Source organism: Antechinus flavipes, chromosome 1 (genome assembly GCF_016432865.1).
Source record: "Antechinus flavipes isolate AdamAnt ecotype Samford, QLD, Australia chromosome 1, AdamAnt_v2, whole genome shotgun sequence".
Taxonomy (NCBI): domain Eukaryota; kingdom Metazoa; phylum Chordata; class Mammalia; order Dasyuromorphia; family Dasyuridae; genus Antechinus; species Antechinus flavipes.
The window spans coordinates 165,171,413-165,193,677 of NC_067398.1; the positions used below are offsets into that span (position 1 = coordinate 165,171,413).

Genomic DNA, 22,265 nt, shown 5'->3' on the forward strand with positions numbered 1-22,265 from the left:
TCTGTAGAGGATCTTGCATCAGTTCATGTAACTTCCCATGCTACCTCTGTATGCATATTTGTTACAGTATACTTGTTTCAGTAATATTCCCTTACATTCATCAGCAGCTACTTTCGTTCTTTGCTACCACATTTTGAAGCCTATAAAACCTTTTTGTCAACTACTTCCTTGGAGTAGAGCCCTTGCCATAGAGAATCTCCAGATCAGAGGTTACATCCCATTTTAGTTTTCATTTCCATAGTCCCAAATTGCTTTCCAGAATAATTGTTTAGTTCAGTCATCTCCTACTCTTCGTGATTCCATTTTGGGGATGCTTCCTTCTCCAGCTCATGTTACAGATGAGGAAACTGAGGCAAACTATGACTTGTCCAGGGTCACACAGTTAGTTTCTGAGGCCAGATTTGAACTCAAGAATCTAATTCAGCTGTGCCACCCAGCTGCCCAACACCAAAACTGTCCTTTTTGTATGGAATTAAGTTCCTTGTCAGGGTACCAGCTCAGCAAGTGTGGAATATCAATGTCATTCTTATGGTTTAAAATTTGCACATGAGGCAAATAAGGCAGTTCTAGTGGCTTTATGCTGTACTACATGTTGGAAAGCAGAAAAGAGCTTTTTTTTGGCCTTTACATAATTCTCTGGGTGGCAAAGTGAATGGCATTAATGGACCTGTGCTAATGAGGAATTACTGGCAGCAGTGTGTATAACTGAAAAGGAAAGCTACTGGAGGCAGACACAATGTTAGGTTTTTAAAGCTCAAGAGATGGAGGCAAGAGGGGGAAGTGATGTTCAACAGGATGTAGTGACTTATTAGATGCGATCGACATGTGAAACACAAAGGTCAGAGAATCACAAGGGACCTAAGCAGTCGTCTAGTCTGAGCTTTACCCATAAAAGAATACCCTGATGTGGTTATTCAGCCTTTGCTGGAGCAGGTCCCCCAGCAATAGAAAACCAATTTATTCCCAAGGTTTGTGACCTATTCTTCCTAGAAGTAGCTGCTTTTAGCAATCTGCTCTTTATAGCAAACCCTAAATTTTGCCTCCTTGAAACGTTTGTCCTTAGACTAAGGTTAATGGAGCATCAAGGATTAAAATAAAAATGCAAAGCATTACCAAAAGTAAAAAAAAAAAAAATTATCTAGCTAAAAAACAAACAAAAAAATTCCAACCAGTGTTTCAAAAAAAAAAAAAAAAAAGCCGAATTCTTCCCCAATCTTTCATATAGCTAAGAAACATTGTATCTACCTGTAAGTCTTTGCTTTCCTAGCCAAACACCCCAGATTCTTTCATGATAAGGAATATGGCATCAACTTGAGGCCTTAACCATGTTGGTTGTCCTCTTCTGCTTCCTTCCTCTGGGATTCTCTCAGCTGATCAATCTTTGGAAACAATGTGTTATCCAGATATGAAACCAATAGTCCAGGTGTGGTTTGACCAGAGCACAGGATGATCCCATCACCTCCTTGTTCCTGGAAGACTCAATGTATGCAACACAAAACCTTTGGCATTCTTAGCTACCATATACATCACACTGTTGACTTGAGTTTTTAGTCCATTAGAGAAAAAACCCAGCAATCTAGGCCTTTCCTAACTTATTAGAACCCAATTTTCTAACATGATCTTAACCTTTATCTAACATGATCTTAATGCAATAGATTAGCTATTTCTCCTCACACTGTCATTTGCAAAGAGCCTATCTGTCTTTAACAGCTAATACAGTGCTTATGGCAGATACCGGGCTAAGCACTTCACAATATATCATTTTATCCTCACAATCCTGGGAGTAGATGCATTATACCATTTTGCAGATGAGGAAAATGAGGAAAACAGATTAAGTGAATTGCCCAGAGTCACATATCAAACTCAGGCCTTCCTAACTCTTAAGCCTTGAGTTCTATATTACCTGCCTATCCAAGTTTCTGATTTTTAACACAAGGCCCAGAAGAAATTCCTCCACCAATCTACAAGACAGAGGAGACATCCTTTTAAGCTGAAAACAAACATTGATAGATTCCTGTGTCACCACAAATAGATTACAATTGGCAAGTCCAGTTCTTGCATATGAAACATGAAGGCCATGGTTCTACTAGGGGCATTAATCGTAAGGTCGAGTTCTGCACAATTTTGCAGTGCGATATATGATAAAAGAGAAGCAAAGTTTATAGTCACAAGGTAAACGCAACTTTAGAAAGTATGATTCAGAATGGAAATGCCAAACTTTGTACAAAATATTGTTCTCATCCCACTGTCAGGGGTAATCAACAGGATCTAGAAAGTCTATTTCAGGAACAGTCTTACACCTGTATTGAATTGTACCATTTTCTTCCCTGGATCCCTCACAAGTAAAAGGTGACAGAAGATCCACCACTGTCTCATTAGAGTGATGAACATCAGCCTCAAAGAGGGTAAAATATTCCAAATGAATTTTAAAAATTAAAAACTGGACAGAGATTTACAAGTTAAGAGGTTAGCACATTAAATTTCATTTTGCAAATTTATCAGCTAATTTTCAATTTAATATTCCAAAGAATCAGGTTCTTATGTAAAAAGAATCTGCATCTTATTCAGAAATTAATAAACTTAACATATGAGTATAGAGGATCATAAAATTTAGAGCTGAAAGGATTAGAGATAATTTAGTTTATCCCTCTTATTTTACAAGCAAACTGAGGTCCAGAATGTAGAAGTGACTTGTCCAATATCCTATAGGCTAATTAAGAATGCAGTTAATATCTGAACACAGGTCCTGTGATGACAAATCTAATTTTTTCCCCCCACTTACAACAAGGTCGTCTTCTGTGACTCAAAAAAAAAAAAATGAAATTAATTTAAATGGAACAAAAGAGATACACAGAAATTACATAACAAGAAAAAATTTATTAAAAATATTAAAGTTTTTGAAAGAAAACATTTTCTTGAAAAAAACCTATTTATTTCAAATTATTCTTCATGTTTTAATACAAATCCATCAGAGAACTATTTCTCAAGTCACCCTATAATAGGTTGTATTTTTTTTATGTAGAAATTGAAGATGTAAGAAAGGATGCTGTCACACACCAGCAGGAGCTGGATTCTTATGAATACAACCAGGGCAGCAATGCAAAGAGTCATGAATAAACAAGTCACAGTCCACACAGAATACATTTTGGCACACAGTGCAAATATAAACCTGCAATAAAGAGTAGAAAGAGGGACAAAGGAAAACAAGTTAAAATTAATTGTCAAATGTGAAGTTTAACACAAGAATTTAAGAGAGACATAGCTAGCTACCAGTCCCTCTCTAGAAGAGCATTAGTTATTTTATTCTTTTTACTTATTAATTCTTCTCCCACTTTTCCCATTCATTTTATAACAGTGAGTTAAATTTTGTGTTGTTAACAGTGATGAAACTAAACAAAATCAACAGGATTCTGTCAGGAAAATATTTTTAGATGATTTTTCCCCCTGGTTTTTTATTTTTGTTTTTTTCCCAGTAAGGCATTTGGGGTTAAGTGACTTGTCCAACGTCACACAAGCTAGGAAATGTATGAGGCCAGATCTGAACTCATACAAAGGTTCTTCTGACTCCAAGGCCAGTGCTCTATCCACTGCACATCTAGCTGCCCCCTTTTAAAAGATTTTTCAAAAATGTTACTTAATGGTAACAAAATAAAATGGTAAATGGTACTAAGCCATTACTAAAATGGTAACAAAGTAAGGCTGATTTTAAAAACAATTTTTAAAAATCCTTATACTTTCAAATCAATTTTGTTGTAAAACTAACATTACAAAAAGGTATCTAGTGATGGTGTTTTATGAATGGGATCAATATTGCATATAATAAGCTTATCCAGAAAGTGCTTTACAATAATTTTCATTTCCTCCTTATTTACAAGTCAGTATTTTGTGCTGGGTGCTAGCTACTGAATTCAAAAAAAGACTGTTTCAGCTGATTACATTTTCACTTTAAAACTGAGAATGGTGTGTGTGTGTGTGTGTGTGTGTGTGTGTGTGTGTGTGTGTGTGTGTGTCTTGTCTGTCTCCCCCCTGAATCTGTCTCCCTCCCCACTCCCCCTCTCCAAACATTTTGGTAATTAGAAACCAGTGAACTTACATGTTGATCTTTTAATTCCCCTAGGCATCCCTGACAAAACCTGGGGAGGAAAAAAAAGAAATATTCTTAATTACTTTTTAAAAATATAATTATCTTTAAAAAGACATTTTATGCTCAGTTCTATTAGGACAAAATTCTAAGCAATGTAAATAGTGCCAGAAAAAACCAGAAGATTATAATATATTGGGATTCTCAAACAGATTTTGTCACATTTAGCTTTTAGAACAAAGACATAAATGACATCATTAGTGAGAGTCAATAAATAATAAGGACATTTATATTCTTTAAGATTTGCAAAACATCACAAATACATCATTTATCCCTCAATAGTTGAGTGCTATTATCCCCATTTTTCAGATGAGGAAACAGACAGAAAATGCATGATTTACACAGGGTCTTCTAACTATAAAGTGTCTGTCATGAGATTTGAACCCTAGTCTATGATTCCAAGTCCAAAGCTATCCACTGAAGCACCTAGTAATCTCTAATGATTCTCTCAATCAAGCCAGGACTATTTAGCAACTACTAAATGCCAGGTACTGTGCCAGGACCTAGAAGTACTAAGACAGAAGAGAAATTGTTTCCACCCTTAAGAAGCTCACATTTCAACAGAGGAATCAAGAGAAATATACACAAATCACACAAAGAGGTACAGGGGAACCGTAAAAGGAAAGAATATGCTTTCCCATGGGGGAAGCATGGACACATGGACCTGCCAAGAGAGCTGGGCCTTTAAGGTAGCCAAGGTTCCTAAGAGATGACCCTAAGAAGGAGTGTGTTCCAAGTAGAGGTAACAATACAAAGACACAGAAAAAGGGAATATAGGAAATGTGAGGTAGAGAGAGAAGGCTTTTTGGATTGGCCACAAAGTGCATGTACAGTATAATTAAGGCTAGAAAGGTACATTGGGGCTCAGTTGTAAAGGGAGAAGTCTTAAAGGCTAAGCAGCTGGGTTTATATCTCCTTCTGAAATTTAATGATTGATTCAATCAAAAAAATCTCCAGGATCAAGAATGTTATCACGAGTACAGAGGCACAGCAATAGCTGTATAAAGATAGGAAGAAAAGTAGGCAATGCTGAAAATCACCTGAAGGAAAGCACCAGCTCTTTTCCCACTGACATGCACTATAAGCAGCACACAGAAAGTAGGGAACCTACCACATCTGGACCTGGATTCAGAAGAATTAAAACAACTTGATTCTTATTAGGCCAAGATTTTCCTGTATCTTGGAATACATACATTATTATCATTATTATCTAAGGTTTGCATTCTCTCAGAACCTATTATTTTTCTGTACGCAGTGAGTACTTAACAAATATTTAATTAAGTGAAATCTTAGTTCTTCTTTAAAACAGAACCTCTATTAATGAGGACTTGGGTACTTTATGTTCAATACTAAGAGTTCTGAAAATAATGAAAATAATAATAAAAAATAAGTTTCTTAAAATATTTTCAAATTCAGATTGACATTCCCCATAATTAGTCAAAATGATTGAGTTTGTAAACCACAAGGTCATAAAACATAGTGTGGAAAGACAAAATAGCCACATTGTCATGACTCTGATATATGTTCCAAAACACCAGCCTTGGCAATTGCTATATTTGAATTTTTGAGCTTCACTGTATTACAGCAGTATTCCAACAAGGATAATATATATTTACTTAGCATTTTATGGCACATATCCCCATCCCATGCAACCTGGTTAGTATAGAGGAAATGTCAAAGAGAGAAAGAGAGAGAGAGAATGAGAGAGGGAGAGAGACAGAGACAGAGAAAGAGAAAGAGGGAGAAAAGAAGACAGAAGGAAGGAGAAAGGTTGAGAAACACACACACACAACCCTCTCCAGTGACAGAACTCATAAAAAGATTTCCTACTTCCAGATAAGTAATCATTTTACCACACTAAAGACATGGAAAGGCTCCTGAGAAAATGTGGTTCTAAACTCTCTTTTTACTGTGCATACTCTTTAATCCAGCAGTCTCTAGTGGGTCTATATCCCAAAGAGATCATAAAAAGAGGGAAAAAGATCCACGTGTGCAAAAATGTTTGTAGCAGCCCTTTTTTGTAGTGGCAAAGAATTGGAAACTGAGTGGATGCCCATCAGTTGGGAAATGGCTGAGTAAGTTATGGTATATGAATGTTACAGAATATTATTGTTCTATAAGAAATGATCAGGAGGATGATTTTAGAGAGTGCTGGAGAGACTAAAGTGAGTAGAATCAGGAGATCAGTGTACACAGTAATAACAAGATTATGTGAAGACCAACTATGATGGACTTGGCTCTTTTCCACAATGAGGTGATTCAAGTATTTCCATTAGGCTTGGGATGTAAAGTGCTATCCACATCCAGAGAGCAGACTATGGAGATTGAATGTGTATCAAAGCATAGTACTTTCACATTTTTTTTGTTGTTGTAGTTGTTTGGTTGGGTTTTTTTCTTTGTAATAGTTTTTACACTTTTGATATGATTTTTCTTGTACAATTTATAAGAATTGCACATGTTTAACCTATATCCAATTGCTTGCTGTCTTAAGAGAGGGAGGAAGAGGAGAGGGAAGGAGAAAATTTTAGAACACAAAGTTTTGCAAAAGTAAGTGTTGAAAACTATCTTAGTATGTTTCTGGAAAAATAAATTAGTATTAAAAAAAAAAATCTCTTAAGGCAGCTAGATGGAGCAGTGAACAGAGCACCAGGCCTAGAGTCAGGAGGACCTGAGTTCAAATTTGATCTCAGATACTACTAGCTGTGTGACCCTGGGTAAGTCACCTCCAACTGCTTCTCCCAAAAAAGAAAAAAAAAAAAAAAAAAGGCAAAAACCAAGCCAAAATAAAAAACAAAACAAAACAAACAAAAAAACCCTCTCTTTTCAAAGATGAGGAAAACGAAGGCCAAAGAGGTTAAATAATATGTACCAAAAGTCAATCAGGATTTGAATTCACAACCTTTTGATCCAAATATAGCCTTCTTTCCACTGAGCTGCACTTGCTTCCCATGCGGCATCTTATTTTTCATTCACAAGAACTTAAATAATATTCACCTTTAGCAGACCAAGACATAGCAATACTACCAAAGCTGAAAAACCTTGCTGTCTTGTTATATTTAGAAAGTAACCATCTACCCAAATAGTTCTAGATTATTATAACTTGAAGTATATTATAGCTATAAACCAACTTTACCTCTCTCCATTATATTCTTCTAAAGAAACTTCTTGAAAAGCCTCCAAAGGAAACAGATGATGATAAGACCGTGCCAGATGGGGAGCAGATACCAACGTTAAACCTAACATTCAAAACAAACAACAATTAATTGCTGAAAATAAAGGACAATTACCAAAAAACAAATTGATAAATCTCAACTAATATCTTCCTTATCAGTTCCCGGGAACATAAATTTCATGCTTCATTATTTAAATTTTCAGCCATATATCATAACAAAATCATTCAACTATATACAAAATTAATATGCAATAGCCAAAAACTTGCTGTTCTATATAAATTTCCTATTCTATATATTAAAAAACTGAAGACTTTTATTTTTAATTACAGACTCTTTTATTTGACCATCTGCCAGAGTTATCACTTCCTTAAGTAGAGAGGAAAGGCACTCATTTCAAAACCTAATTTATACTTGAGCTCCAGTAGGGTTACCCTTTGTGTCTAGTAGCTTTATTTGAATATTTTTTTAATCTAACTTAATAATCAATGTACAAAATCTATGCAGCAAATCTTTAAGCAAGAGGTTCTTCCCTGAAACGATCCACAAGGAAATGCTTGATTCTACATAGAATAGCAGATGTGAGGAACTAAGTGATTATTACACACGCAGCGTAGAAAGGAATCCTTTCTACTATATAAGAGTAAACTCAAAAGATAGAGGAAAGACTGGATTTGGCCTTCAAGTCCAGATTCAAGGCCCAAAGGCCCCAAAGAGCTTACTAATCCAAGGTCATCTAAGTAGTAAATGATAAAACCTATGATTGGAAGCAATCACTAAGATCACCTAAAAGTAAATAAAGTAAAATTATGAGTAATAGTGACTTACCACAGATTTTGCATTCAACTGGAAGTTCGGAGTACTTTGCCCGACACTGTGGACAAAAGTACCCTCCTAATGTAAGGCCTGGTTCAGTACTGCTATCCAAATGCCTTTAGGGGAAAAAGTTTGAATGATCACTTTTTTGAGTGTAATGAAGAAATTTTTGAATAATCATTATGAAATAAATGGATATGAATGTGTCAGTGATTTTTTTAAATAAAATTTTATTGATAGCTTACTTTTATATCTCCTACATTGCCCAATTTATTTTTACCCTAACATCTACCAGAGAACTATTCTGAATAATAATGAATAAAAAAGAGGGATGAAAAATTCAGTGAAACTAATCAGCACATCAAAAAACTCTGACATCTTAGGTAGTATTCCACACACAGTCTCTCACCTCTGCAACAAAGAGGGAGGAAATAACTTCTCATGAAGTTCTTGGAGTTCAAACTTGGCCACAATAATTTCACTTGATTCAGTTTTGACTGTTCTTTGTTATGACTGTTCTTTCCATTCATGTTGTTTTAGTCATTCTCCCCCTGATTCTGATTATATCTTTCCAGGCTCCTCTGTAGTCATCATATTCATCATGTCTTATAACAGGATAATATCCCATTATAGTGATGTATTATAAGTTTTTTAGCCATTGCCTAATTGATGATTTATTTTTATATAAGATATATAAGATTGTTGCCATCCTTAACATGGGATTTATCCACATCAATTCCAATAACAGCCAAGTAGTAACAATCTGGCCAAGAAACTATTTTAAATTAAAATCATTTCCTTAAACTTCATTTCTTTTTGTCTGTAATACATTAAATAACGTATTAAGGAATAAATAATGGATATTTCTGTCAATGACAAAATTTTGAAATTTTTACTTACGCCATGCTAAAAGAAGGTTTAGCATCCTGATCAGATAAAGAGGCAATAGTGTGCTGAGGAAAACCTTTAAAGGAGAAAAAGTATTATTTCTTTTTCTGAATCAAGTGACAATTCTATGATTTAGTGTCTGAATTTTTTCATAGTGCATTACAAAAACAATTTTAGCAAACATCATTTCTCTATCATCTCAATGCCTCCTAATATCATCATCTGTTAGGTAGCTAAATATGAGAAATAGGTCTACAATTCCAATTACAAAGTTGCAAATAAAAATTTAACACAAAAAAGTGGGGCGATAGAGATTCTAGCCACAAACAGGGGAATCCTAACTCCCTGGATATTAATGGGGGTAGGAAAGTAGGCACATAGTTGGCCAATGATGAAAATGAATGGAATAGAACAAAAAGGTATTTATTAAGCATGTACTATGTGTGAAGCATTAGGCCAAGTTCTGAGAATACAAACAGAAACAAAGTGAGACAGTTCTTACTCTTCAAGGAGTTTTCACTCTAAACAAATGAGACTACAGGGAAAAAGGGTTCTTTTCAGGCAAATAAAAAAGTCAAAAGGTACTTCAGGTCTAACTTAAAGAGCAACCAAAAATGGAAAGGTTCCAGTGAATTTAAGAAGCAAAGGCTCAGTAGATGGCCCCTGACAAAAAAGACAGTAGGCCCAACAGTCAAATTGGAAGCGGACTCTGGAACATCTCTGGAAAATATGGAGATGGAAGTGGGTGGTGTGTATGTCAGAATCCAGCTGAGAGTAGACAACTAGTAGTTAATAGAAACTGGAATATGAATTCTATCATATGTATTCTCTAAGGATAGAGGGGATTTAATCCACACATCCAAAGACAATCCATGAGTCATATAAATCAAGATGACTTTACTAACTGAAATAATTCAAATAAAAATTGTTTACTTTTCTTTGAATTATCTAATTGTGAGACACTAATGTACTACTGGTAGAGCCATGAGCTAATCCAACCATTCTGGAAAACATTTTGAAATTATCCAAAGAGCTTTAAAACCATGCATATCCTTTGATTCAGCAATATCACTGCTAGATCTATATCACAAAGATATCCACAAAAAAGGGAAAAGGATCTATATTTGTAAGAAAATATTTAGAGTATCTTTTATGTAGTGGGTAAGAATTGGAAATCAAAAGTTTACCCATTAGGAAATGGCTAAACAAGCTGTAGCAAGTGATTGTAATAGAATATTATTGTGCTATAAATAATGACAAGCAAGATAATTTCGGAAAATTTGGAAAGATTTACATAAACGATGCAAAGTGCAGTAAGCAGACCCAATACATCTACACTGCACAAAGAAACAGCAGTACTGTTTAATGAGGAACTGTGAAAGCCTTAGCTATTATCAACAATGCAATGATCCAAAACAATTCCAAGCACTTACAATAAAAAATGCTATTTCCAGAGAAAACTGTTTCAATAAAGACTGAAACATGCTTGTTTTCATCTTCTTCTTTTTTCATTTTTCTTTCATATTCTTTTGTTTAAATCTTGTTGAACAAAATGATTAATAGGAAACATTTTTCATAATTACCCATATATAACCTATATCTGACTGCTTACCATCTCAGGGAGAGGGGATGAGGACAGGTACAGTAACAGAATTTGGAACTCAAAACTTCAACTAAAAATTTTAATACAGGAGCAGCGAGGTGACGTAGTGGATAGAGCACCAGCCCTGAAGTCAGGAGGACCTGAGTTCAAATATGATCTTAGACACTTAACACTTCCTAGCTGTGTAATCCTGGGCAAATCATTTAAGCCCAAATGCCTTAGGAAAAAAAATTAATACAAAAAAAGAGAATTATATACTTTGTCTAATTAGACAATCAGGAATTCAGAGAATAAATGAACAAGTTAATTTCATTTTAGTTGAATGGAAATGATAATGAATCAAAAGTGATTATAACTTATCTATAACTTATTCTCAGAAATGAGAAAATTCTCTCCCCCTCCCCAAGGCAATTAGAGTTAAGTGACTTGCCCAGGGTCACATAGCCAGGAAGTTTTGAGTGTCTGAGGCCAGATTTGAATTCAAGTCCTTCTGATTTCAGGGTTGGTGTTTTATCCACTGAACCATCTAGTTGCCCCCCAAAATGAGATAATTCTATCAAAATTCCCTTTTATTATATTTCACTACCTTCTATAAAGTAAACTTTAAACCTCATATGTAACATCCAACCATTCTGGAGAGCAATTTGGAACTATGCTCAAAAAGTTATCAAACTGTGCATACCCTTTGATCCAGCAGTGCTACTACTGGGCTTATATCCCAAAGAGATCATAAAGAAGGGAAAGAGATCTGTATGTGCACGAATGTTTGTGGCAGCCCTCTTTGTAGTGGCCAGAAACTAGAAACTGAGTAGATGCCCATCAATTGGAGAATGGCTGAATAAATTGTGGTATATGAATATTATGGAATATCATTGTTCAGTAAGAAATGACCAACAGGATGATTTCAGAAAGGCCTGGAGAGACTTACACGAACTGATGCTGAGTGAAACGAGCAGGGCCAGGAGATCATTATATACTTCAACAACAATACTATATGATGATCAATTCTGATGGACCTGGCCATCCTCAGCAATGAAATGAACGTCAAACCAGTTCCAATGGAGCAATAATGAATCGAACCAGCTACGCCCAGTGAAAGAATTCTGGGAGAATTACTAAGAATTACATTACATCGAATTCCCAATCCTTATATTTTTGCCTGCCAGCATTTTGCATTTCCTTCACAGGCTAATTGTAAAATATTTCAGAGTCCAATTCTTTTCATACAGCAAAATAATGGTTTGACAAGATTAGAAGGGAAGCAACAAACTGGGAAAACATCTTCACAGTTAAAGGTTCTGATAAAGGCCTTATTTCCAAAATATATAGAGAACTGACTCAAATTTATAAGAAATCAAGCCATTCTCCAATTGATAAATGGTCAAAGGACATGAACAGACAATTTTCAGATGATGAAATTGAAACTATTACCACTCATATGAAAGAGTGTTCCAAATCATTATTGATCAAAGAAATGCAAATTAAGACAACTCTGAGATACCATTACACACCTGTCAGATTGGCTAAGATGACAGGAAAAAATAATAATGAATGTTGGAGGGATGCAGGAAAACTGGGACACCTGATGCATTGTTGGTGGAGTTGTGAACGAATCCAACCATTCTGGAGAGCAATCTGGAATTATGCCCCAAAAGTTATCAAATTGTGCATACCCTTTGATCCAGCAGTGTTTCTATTGGGCTTATATCCCAAAGAAATACTAAAGAAGGGAAAGGGACCTGTATGTGCCAAAATGTTTGTAGCAGCCCTGTTTGTAGTGGCTAGAAACTGGAAAATGAATGGATGCCCATCAATTGGAGAATGGCTGGGTAAATTGTGGTATATGAATGTTATGGAATATTATTGTTCTGTAAGAAATGACCAGCAGGATGAATACAGAGAGGACTGGCGAAACTTACATGAACTGATGCTGAGTGAAATGAGCAGAACCAGGAGATCATTATACACTTCGACAACGATATTGTATGAGGACATATTTTGATGGAAGTGGATTTCTTTGACAAAGAGACCTAACTGAGTTTCAATTGATAAATGACGGACAGAAGCAGCTACACCCAAAGAAAGAACACTGGGAAACGAATGTGAACTATTTGCATTTTTGTTTTTCTTCCTGGGTTATTTTTACCTTCTGAATCCAATTCTCCCTATGCAACAGGAGAACTGTTCGGTTCTGCAAACATATATTGTATCTAGGATATACTGCAATATATCTAACATATATAGGACTGCTTGCCATCTAGGGGAGGGGGTGGAGGGAGGGAGGGGAAAAATCAGAACAGAAACGAGTGCAAGGGATAATGTTGTAAAAAAATTACCCTGGCATGGATTTTGTCAATATAAAGTAATTATTAAATAAAAATTAAAAAAAAAAAAGTCTCTACACAAATAAAGTCAGATTTAAATAATTGGAAAAAAAAAAAAAAGACAAAGAGACCTGAGTTTCAATTGATAAATGATGGACAGAAGAAGCTACACCCAAAGAAAGAAGACTGGGAAACGAATGTGAACTATCTGCATCTTTGTTTTTCTTCCTGGGTTATTTTTACCTTCTGAATCCAATTCTCCCTGTGCAACAAGAGAACTGTTCGGTTCTGCAAACATTGTATCTAGGATATACTGCAACATATCTAACATATATAGGACTGCTTGCCATCTAGAGGAGGGGGTGGAGGGAGGGAGGGGAAAAATCGGAACAGAAATGAGTGCAAGGGATAATGTTGTAAAAAAAAAAAAATTACCCTGGCATGGATTCTGTCAATATAAAGTTATTATTAAATAAAATTTAAAAAAATAACAGTTTGATCATGTATATTTATCGTGTATCTAATTTATACTTTAATATATTTAATATCTACTGGTCATCCTGCCATCTAGGGGAAGGGGTGGGGGGGAATGAGGGGAAAAATTGGAACAAAAGGTTTGGCAATTCTCAGTGCTGTAAAATTACTCATACATATAACTGTAAATAAAAGGCTATTAAAAAAAAACCTTATATATAGTACAAAAAATTAAAATTTTAGTTGTAATTTATACTTAAAAATAATATATTTTCATGCTTAACATTTTTTAAATAAAGGAAACCAAAAATACTAACGCTCTTGATGAAATGTTAGCAAATAAGATTGAAAATCAGGAAATTTAAATTTAAGAATTACTTATATGTGCAAAACTTTTAAACATTTTTCCATATTTGTCATATTGTACAAGAAAAATCAGACCAAAAAGGAAAAACATGGGAAAAAAAAACAAAAAACAGGGAAACAACAACAAAAAAGATGAAAACACTATGCTTCAAATACACATTCAGTCTTCATAGCTCACTGAATACAGATGCCACTTTCCATCTCAAGTCTATTAGAATTGCCTTGAATCACCTCACTGTTGAAAAGAGCCAAATCCTTCATAGTTGATCATTACATCATCTTGTGGTTGTGTACAATATTCTCTTGGTTCTGCTCACTTCACTCAACATCAGTTCATGTAAGTCTTTCCAAGCTTTTCTGAAATCAGCCTGCTCTTCATTTCTTACAAAACAATATCAAATATCATTTCCCTACTGATCCACTTAATTTCCAATTTCTCATTTTTACCAAAAGGTGCTACAAACATTTTTGCACATATGAGTCCCTACCTCTCTTTTATAATTTTTGATTACTCAGTAGAGATACTGTCAGATCAAAGGTTATACAGTTTGATAGCCTTTTGGGGGCATAGTTTCAAACTGTTCTCCAGAATGGTTGGTTCATAGGAATTAATTACTTGAGAGATATGACTTTATGAAACTCAAGAACTAAATTATTAATTTGGCTAGAAACACATTAGGAAAGACATGTCAAAAGTGATTATTCTATGAATGATGCATGCAATAGAATATTACTGTGCATCAGAAATAGATAATATACACGACTATAATAATGTAAATGGAAAGAACAAATACATGAAACTGAACATTAAATTTATAACTAAATCTGACCCTGAAAGAGTTGAGAATGTGAAATTTACTTCCTTTCAATGCAATTATAAGTGAGAGATATTGCAAATACTGTCAAACTTAGTTCATATATTTTCCTTAGAGTTTTGCTTAACTTTTTCAAAAAAATTTTTCAATTACTATTGCTAATTGTATTTTCCCCCCATTTATTCTCTCTCTCCTTTCACCCCATCCTTCCTCAAAAATGTTTTGCTACTGCCCACTCCCTCCCTCAATATGCCCTTTCTTTTTATCACCTCACCTCCTTTCCCATATACCATTTCCCCTCCTATTTTCCTGCAAGGTGAGATAGATTTCTTTTTTATTTTTATTATTACCATTACTACTACCACTATTATTAGTAGTATTAAGGCTTTTTATTTTCAAAACACATGTATAGAAAATTGTGAATATTCACTCTTACAAAATCTTTTGTTCCAAATTTTTTTTCCTTCTCTTCTGCCGTAGATGGCAAGTAACCCAATATATATTAAATACATGCAAATCTTCTATACATACTCTACAACTATCATGCTGCACAAGAAAAATCAGACCAAAAAGGAAAAAATGAGAAAGAAGACAAAATGCAAGTAAACAACAAAAAGAGTGAAAACACTCAGTTCCCACAGTACTTTCAGTACAGATGGCCCCTCAGATTGGTTCCTATTTGAGCCAATTCTGATGAGAGTAAAGTTCAGTCACTCACCCTTTATTCCCTCTCTTCCCTTCCACTGTAAAAGCTTTTTCTTGCTTCTTTTTTAATAGCACATAATTTGCACCATTACTCCTTTTCCCTTTTTTAGCACATTCTTCTCTCACTCACCCTTATATTTCATCATTTAAAAAAAAAAAAAAAGATATTATCCCTTCATGTTCAACTCACACTGGTGCTCTCCGTCTATATATATATTCCTTCTAACTGCCATAATAATGAGAACAGCTGAAATACTTTTTAAAAATACTTTTAAAATTTGTTGGGGGAATCACTCCCTAAGGGAAAAGATAGAGAATCAATTTTGGAAGAGGATACAAAAACAAAATAAATCAATAAAAGAAAAAATTTAAAAGTTAAAACTGATTCTTTTGTTAAAACAAAAAATTAAAAAAATATATTTAAAAAAATTTTTAAATTACTCATTTTGAATAGTTAATATTAGAGGGGTTGTGGGCACATTAGTACACATTAATACATTGCTGGTGGAGCTAGGAATCAGCGTTAACGTTTTGGAAATCAATTTGAAATTATGCAAAGTGAATAAAACATCTATACTCTGATATAAAGATTCCAACATAAAGATCTGATCTAAAAATTCCACTAATAGAGATACATACCAAGGAAGTACCAACTCCTCATATACATGAAAAATTTTTATTTTTTGTGTTAGGAAAAAACTAAAAACAAAGTACACATATCCACCAATTTCGGAATGGCTAAACAAACTGGGATATATTAATGCAATGGAATTATTATTGTGCTATAAAAGATGATACAGAGTAGCAAAGAGAGACTCACATGAACAAGAGAGTAAAGTAAGCAGAATCAAGAAATCAACATGCACAATAATTATAATAATGTAAATGAAAATCCCAACCACCATAAAACAATCTAAAATTACAAAGAAAAAGTATGGCCTCAAAGAAGAGATATAAGAAGATATCATCACTCCCCTTCTTTACAGAAGTGAGGGGTCTATTCATTTGGAATACTGAATACACTTCCAAATTTTTTCATGTATTTATTGGTTTTTATTTTTTCCCTCTTATTTTTCTTTAAAAAATTTTATTTGCTACATGAGATAGTTCTGCGAGAAAGGAGAGAGAAACTGAGAATTTTTGGCAATATAAAGATAGCAATCAAAATTTATTTTTACAAATAAAAATAAACAGAATAAAACTTACCCATACGAATAAGAGAGCATTCAGAACTTGAACTGGCAGGTGGAGGACTAACATGATGTGTTAGGAGTTCTTTATAATGACTTTCATCTAAAATAACATGGTATGTTCCTAAAAATTGGGAAGAGATATAAAAAATTTAGCTTTTAACCATGTAATTAAAACCCAGTTTCTATAAAATTTCACTAGTCATTTTAACTACAAAAATATAAAATATAAGATTTGAATTAAAAAGCTTTAAGGTAAAATAAACCATTATTTTAAAAAGTTTTATTAGGTAGGAACAGTGGATAGAGCATCAGACCTGAAGTCAGGAGGACAAATTCAATTCTGGCCTCAGACAATTAAAGTGTCCTGGCTGTGTGTACCTGGGCAAGTCACTTAACACTAATTGCCTCAGGGGGAAAAAAAAAAAGGTTTAAGTGGATAATTTTCCCTGGATGACATCAGCTAGTCATAATAAAGATATAATTATAATTTAAAAAGAGCAAATTTATATGGAATCTTATTCAAGAACAACATAGAAATTTTTCCATTCATATGTATTTCAGTCACTCTGAAAAATGCTAATTCCTTATAAAAGTTTCTTGGTTTTGCAAACAAGTTAAAAAGCTAGAAAGGACTGAATAACTTAATGTAATTTAAGGACTGAGTAACAATGTAATTTAAGATTTATACTTCTTAAATGGGAAGATATATTGAGTAATCTATATACTTACCACCAGTTTCACGGGCAAGTACAGTGCAAACTCGAACTTCTGCAGATAAGCCGATAACAGACACTCTAATTTTAGCTGCCTTTAAACTCTTCATAAGAAACAAGAAAGAAGGAGTGGTACAGACAACTGATCACTTTAACAGGTATATTAAAATATATAGCATATGCTGAGTGAAATGAGCAGGACCAGGAGATCATTATTTACTTCAACAATACTACATGATGATAAATTCTGATGGACGTGGCTCTCTTCAACAATGAGATGAACCAAATCAGTTCCAATAGAGCAGTAATGAATTGAACCAGCTACACCCAGTGAAAGAACTCTGGGAGATGTCTATGAACCATTACATAGAATTGCCAATCCCTATATTTTTGTCCACCTGCATTTTTTTATTTCCTTCACAGGCTAATAGTACACTATTTCAAACTCCTATTCTTTTTGTACAGCAAAATAACTGTTAGGACATGTATGCTTATATTGTATTTAATTTATACTTTAACATACTTAACATGTATTGGTCAACCTGCCATCAGGGGGAGGGGATGAGGAGAAGGAGGGGAAAAATTGGAACAAAAGGGTTGGCAATTGTCAATGCTGTAAAATTACCCATGCATATAACTTGTAAATAAAAAGCTATAATAAAAATAAATAAATAAATAAAATTTAAAAAAATTTATAGACAGCACATAAAAACAATGAGGTTATCTTTAAAATTATAATTTTGTTTTACTTTTCAAACAAGTAAGTGTTACCTTGATTAAATCACAGATGTTAGATGGATCACAGGTAGTAAGACTGCCAAAGATGATAAGAACTTCTCTACTTGTATGCCCTGGCATATGTCTAAAAATAAAACAAAATACACTATGATTAGGATTAGGAAATTTTATTTACATAATTTACATCTAACTTAAAGAGAAGGATAGTTTAACATTTCAGGGACATTAAAGAATGAGGTATTTGTTATATGGTGATAAAATAGGGAAACAGTGAGGTGGTTTCAGCTGTTTTACCCAGTACCAAGTGGTTCCAAATTAATATTTGCTCCTTATATATTATCCTTCTAATACTTTGAATTTAGCTGTCCTTTTATATGGTCAATGACAATACTTATTAGATTACTCAAACACATAATTTATAATTTTCTGTATACTGAGAAATTAAATAATCACACTTGTTAGAAAAGTCTGTAAAATGAGAACATTCTAAACAATATGTAATAACAATTATAAAGAATTTTGTTTACAAAGCAATTTCCTCACAACAACCCAAGGTATGAAGGTTGTTTTTATCTTCATTTTATGGATGAGGATGAGAAAGAGGTTCTGAGTGGTCATATACTTAGTAAATTAAATGCCAGAAGCAAGATTAAATCCAGATCTAATTTTCTATGCTATATTGTGACGCCTCTGCAGTAAGGTGAGTTTCGTGAGTAAATCTAACTCAATTACATTAAGAACAACAATAATAATAATTGATATGTCTGGGGCACTTTAAAATTTCAAAAATGATTTGCAGAAATTATTTGTTACAACCTGGTATACTATATATTTTAGGTATTATCATCCCCAATTTATGAATAAGAAAATACAGGACCAGAGAACTTAAATGAGCTGACAATGACCACTTGGCTGGTGGTGACGGTCAGCTCCTGAATTCAGGTGCTGTTCTTTTCACTATCAAAAAACTCTTCTCGTTTGCTGTCTGCAGAGCACACTGCTGGGCATTGGATATAGGAGATGAGTTTGTGAGCAAACTTTGGCCATGTAGGGATATTTCTTATTTCCAGATGAACAGGAGATTGAACTGTTATGGACAGATGAGGCTGCCAGATAAGCCAGATATATGCGAGCCCTATGCAAGGATACTAGGGGAAAAATTCTTGTCCTATATTTAAAGTGAAATCAAATCACCAATTCCTATATTGAATTTTTTCATGGTCAACAAACTATTTTTAAATTTTCATTACATTAAATATATTTATTTTGAAATACAGTTAAAATAGTTAATAATTGTCCATACACTTTAAAAATTTTGTGGAGAACAAAATACTTGCCTCCTGAAATCTAAAGTGAAGGAAATAAAAATATTTTCTAATATTACCTCCAAATAGTATTAGACAACATAAATATCCTTCTGGATTCCCTGGATTAATAATGTTATTACAGCTATGACCCAACATAGCACTTTAATCCCTTTAAATTTATATTAAACCCCTAATTTTTATAATTTATACCCATAAAAATTTATGTTAAAAAATAAAACATATGAAACACTGACTTTAGAGTCTGCATGGCCAGGCTTAAGGAATTGTAGAGAGATGGCTCTCCATGACATGTCATATCTACTGCTTTCTTGAGAGAAGTTATATGCTTCCTCGCATTCCCTAAAATGTAAAATATATAAATAAAATATAAATTGTATACATACATTTATTAATTACACAATGAAATTCTAATAAGATTTTCCCCTATATATCAGTATTAGTTCATATATTGCTAATATGGTAAAATCTTACAACAAAATCCCATTTTTTTTTCTACTCTAAAACTAGATCTGTATAGAAATTCTATTTGAATACCTGATCACTCTGTATATCTATGCAGCATGTTAACAAATATTTAACACTTTTAAGCTGTTGAAATGATGCCTAAATTGATGCTGAGTAGTAGTAATTAGTAGTACCTTGAGAAGGTACTAAGGCGCTTAGGATGAAGGAAATTTCATTTGGTCAGGTTAATTCAATGTGTGGCATGGTTCCTTAGTATTCAAGTCCTACAAATTTATTACATTTATGATTTCTCTTTCTATTCTCACAGTAACTAGAATAGTGTTTTGTATTAAAGTCATCCAATAAATATTTTTGTGTAAACTGATTTCTTACTTTATCATTTCTAGCTTTTCCAACACTTCACCCTCAGAAAAATGTAAATGAAAAAAGTAACATAACAGAGTTCCTGGAGTCACAACAGAAGAAAATCTATAAATCATCTAGACCAAGATGACATGCACCTTTCTGGCAGTCTGATAAAGCCTATGGATATCTTCTCAGAATACTGTCTTAAAATGCATAAAAGTAAATATAAAGAATTACAAATGAAGTCAATTATATTGAAATATAGTTAGCAAAAAAATTTTTTTCTTACTAGATGCCAGGTAAAGAATCTTTGATTCTAGTCCTATGCACTTATTTTATAGATTAAGAAATGAAGACAGAAAGAGTTAAGGGAAGGGACCAGAGTGGGATCTAGAACTAATGTTTCCTCAATCACAAAACAGTGCATGGCATGAAAGTTACTATCCCAACCTGTTCCTACAGAAGTTTTGCCAAGAATATACAATATCTATGTCGGAAAATTTTGCTATTTAAGGGGATGATAGATTTAATCCAAATAAAGTAGCTTATCACTGATCTGCAACGAAATGAGTATGCACATAATGCATAATTTCATCTAGTCAAATATTCAAGACAAGTTTAACAGCAGGTAACCTGGTTTTAAATAATCTGTTTATTACATAAATAAACAATTCAGGATCAACTTTATTATCCAGAAGTTCAGTTCCCAAAAGAGATTGTTTTCCAAAGATATCAGTATTCTTTTCTTCTTTTTACCAAGAATTGATTGTATTTTTTTCCAGAACATTTTCCAGTTTAAAATGTAATTTAATATAAACAGAAATCTTTAAAAAAGACCATGATTAAATAAAATGCTTGTAATGTTTTCTTGTGCTCTTTAACTTAAAAGGTAGATGGATCATTAAACTTTTAATTAAATGTTGAGCAGTTTTACTAAATTTCCTTGTTTTTATTTTTAAAACACTATTACACAGGAATCTATACAATGGGATATGGAAAAACAAAAGATGCTGATCCAAAATTATAAAAAGAAACAAAAAAATTTAATTAATTTCAAAATTAGGCAGTTTAATAGTAATTCTTTATTCTTTAATTTTTGCAAGAAATTTGAAAAAAAAATCTGAAAAGACTTAAATGAACTGATGCTGAGTGAAGTGAACATAACCAAAAACATTGTACACAGTAACAACAAGATTATGTGATGATCAACTATAATGGTGCTCTTCTCAACAATCCAGTGATTCTATTGATCCCTGGGATGGAAAATGACATTCACGTCCTTAGTGAGAACTATATGGATGTAGTGAATTCTCCTTTTTTTGTGGTTTGTTTTCTTTCTCAAGGCTTTTTCCCTCTTGGTCTGATTTTTCTTATTCAACATGACAAATATAGAAATATTTCTTAAAAGACTGCACATATTTAACCTATATCAGATTGTATGCTGTCCTGGGGAGGGATAAAGTAAACATGGAAGAGAGAAAAATTTGGAAGACAAAGTCCTACAAAAATGAATGTTGAAAACTATGTATTTGGAAAAATAAAATACTATTGAGAAAAAAAAGAAAACCTGAAAAAATGCACTTAAAGTCATTATACTAACAGAATGACCAAAGAGCAGAATTCAATTCACTTAAATATTTTGTTATAAAGTAGTTTCAGATGGTACATTAAGGACATGATCATAGCATCTTAACCAAGATTAAGTAAATAAAGAACCAAAGATCTTTAAGGCTGGAAAGAATCTTACAGGTCACATAGTCTAACCTCCTCATTTTCCAGATGATTACAGTGAAGACTAGAGAAATTAAATATCTTCATTTCTCAAATCATGTAACCAGCACAATCCCAATTTCTTGCTGTTTAGACCAATAGTCTTTCTACAGTATCATGCAAGAAAATGATGTTTAATAGGTATGGCTCCTGAGATTTCAAAGCCCACCACCTAATCTAAACAGCATTAATGAATACAAATATATAACAAGCAGCACATACCTGAGAGTTCTGTCAGCTTTTCAGCTCTCTTACTCTTAGTTACGATTATCCCAATCTCAAAAATAAATCAAAACTTTCTATTATTCTTACATATTAAAATTTTTTTAATTTTCAAAGAACTCAAATAAAACAAGCAATAAATTACCAAGAAATCATGATTCACGGCTGACATTTGCTTATAACACTTAA

The 22,265-nt window shown here is 33.3% G+C and overlaps 1 protein-coding gene across 2 annotated transcripts in view; it reads right to left on the bottom strand.

Annotated features, from left to right (window-relative positions):
• Positions 1-2,857: 2,857 nt before the first annotated feature.
• GTF2H2 (general transcription factor IIH subunit 2) overlaps positions 2,858-22,265 on the bottom strand; it is a 38,620-nt gene continuing 19,212 nt past the window's right edge. For both annotated transcript variants that reach the window (XM_051992571.1, XM_051992582.1), the window contains exons 7-16: positions 22,077-22,131; positions 19,508-19,613; positions 17,980-18,070; positions 17,225-17,312; positions 16,509-16,616; positions 9,028-9,091; positions 8,140-8,243; positions 7,275-7,377; positions 4,094-4,133; positions 2,858-3,169 (exon numbers count right to left, since the gene is read on the bottom strand). In XM_051992571.1, coding sequence (XP_051848531.1) covers positions 3,050-3,169; positions 4,094-4,133; positions 7,275-7,377; positions 8,140-8,243; positions 9,028-9,091; positions 16,509-16,616; positions 17,225-17,312; positions 17,980-18,070; positions 19,508-19,613; positions 22,077-22,131 — 879 coding nt within the window. In that variant the 3' untranslated portion in view covers positions 2,858-3,049. The remainder of the gene's footprint in view (positions 3,170-4,093; positions 4,134-7,274; positions 7,378-8,139; positions 8,244-9,027; positions 9,092-16,508; positions 16,617-17,224; positions 17,313-17,979; positions 18,071-19,507; positions 19,614-22,076; positions 22,132-22,265) is intronic.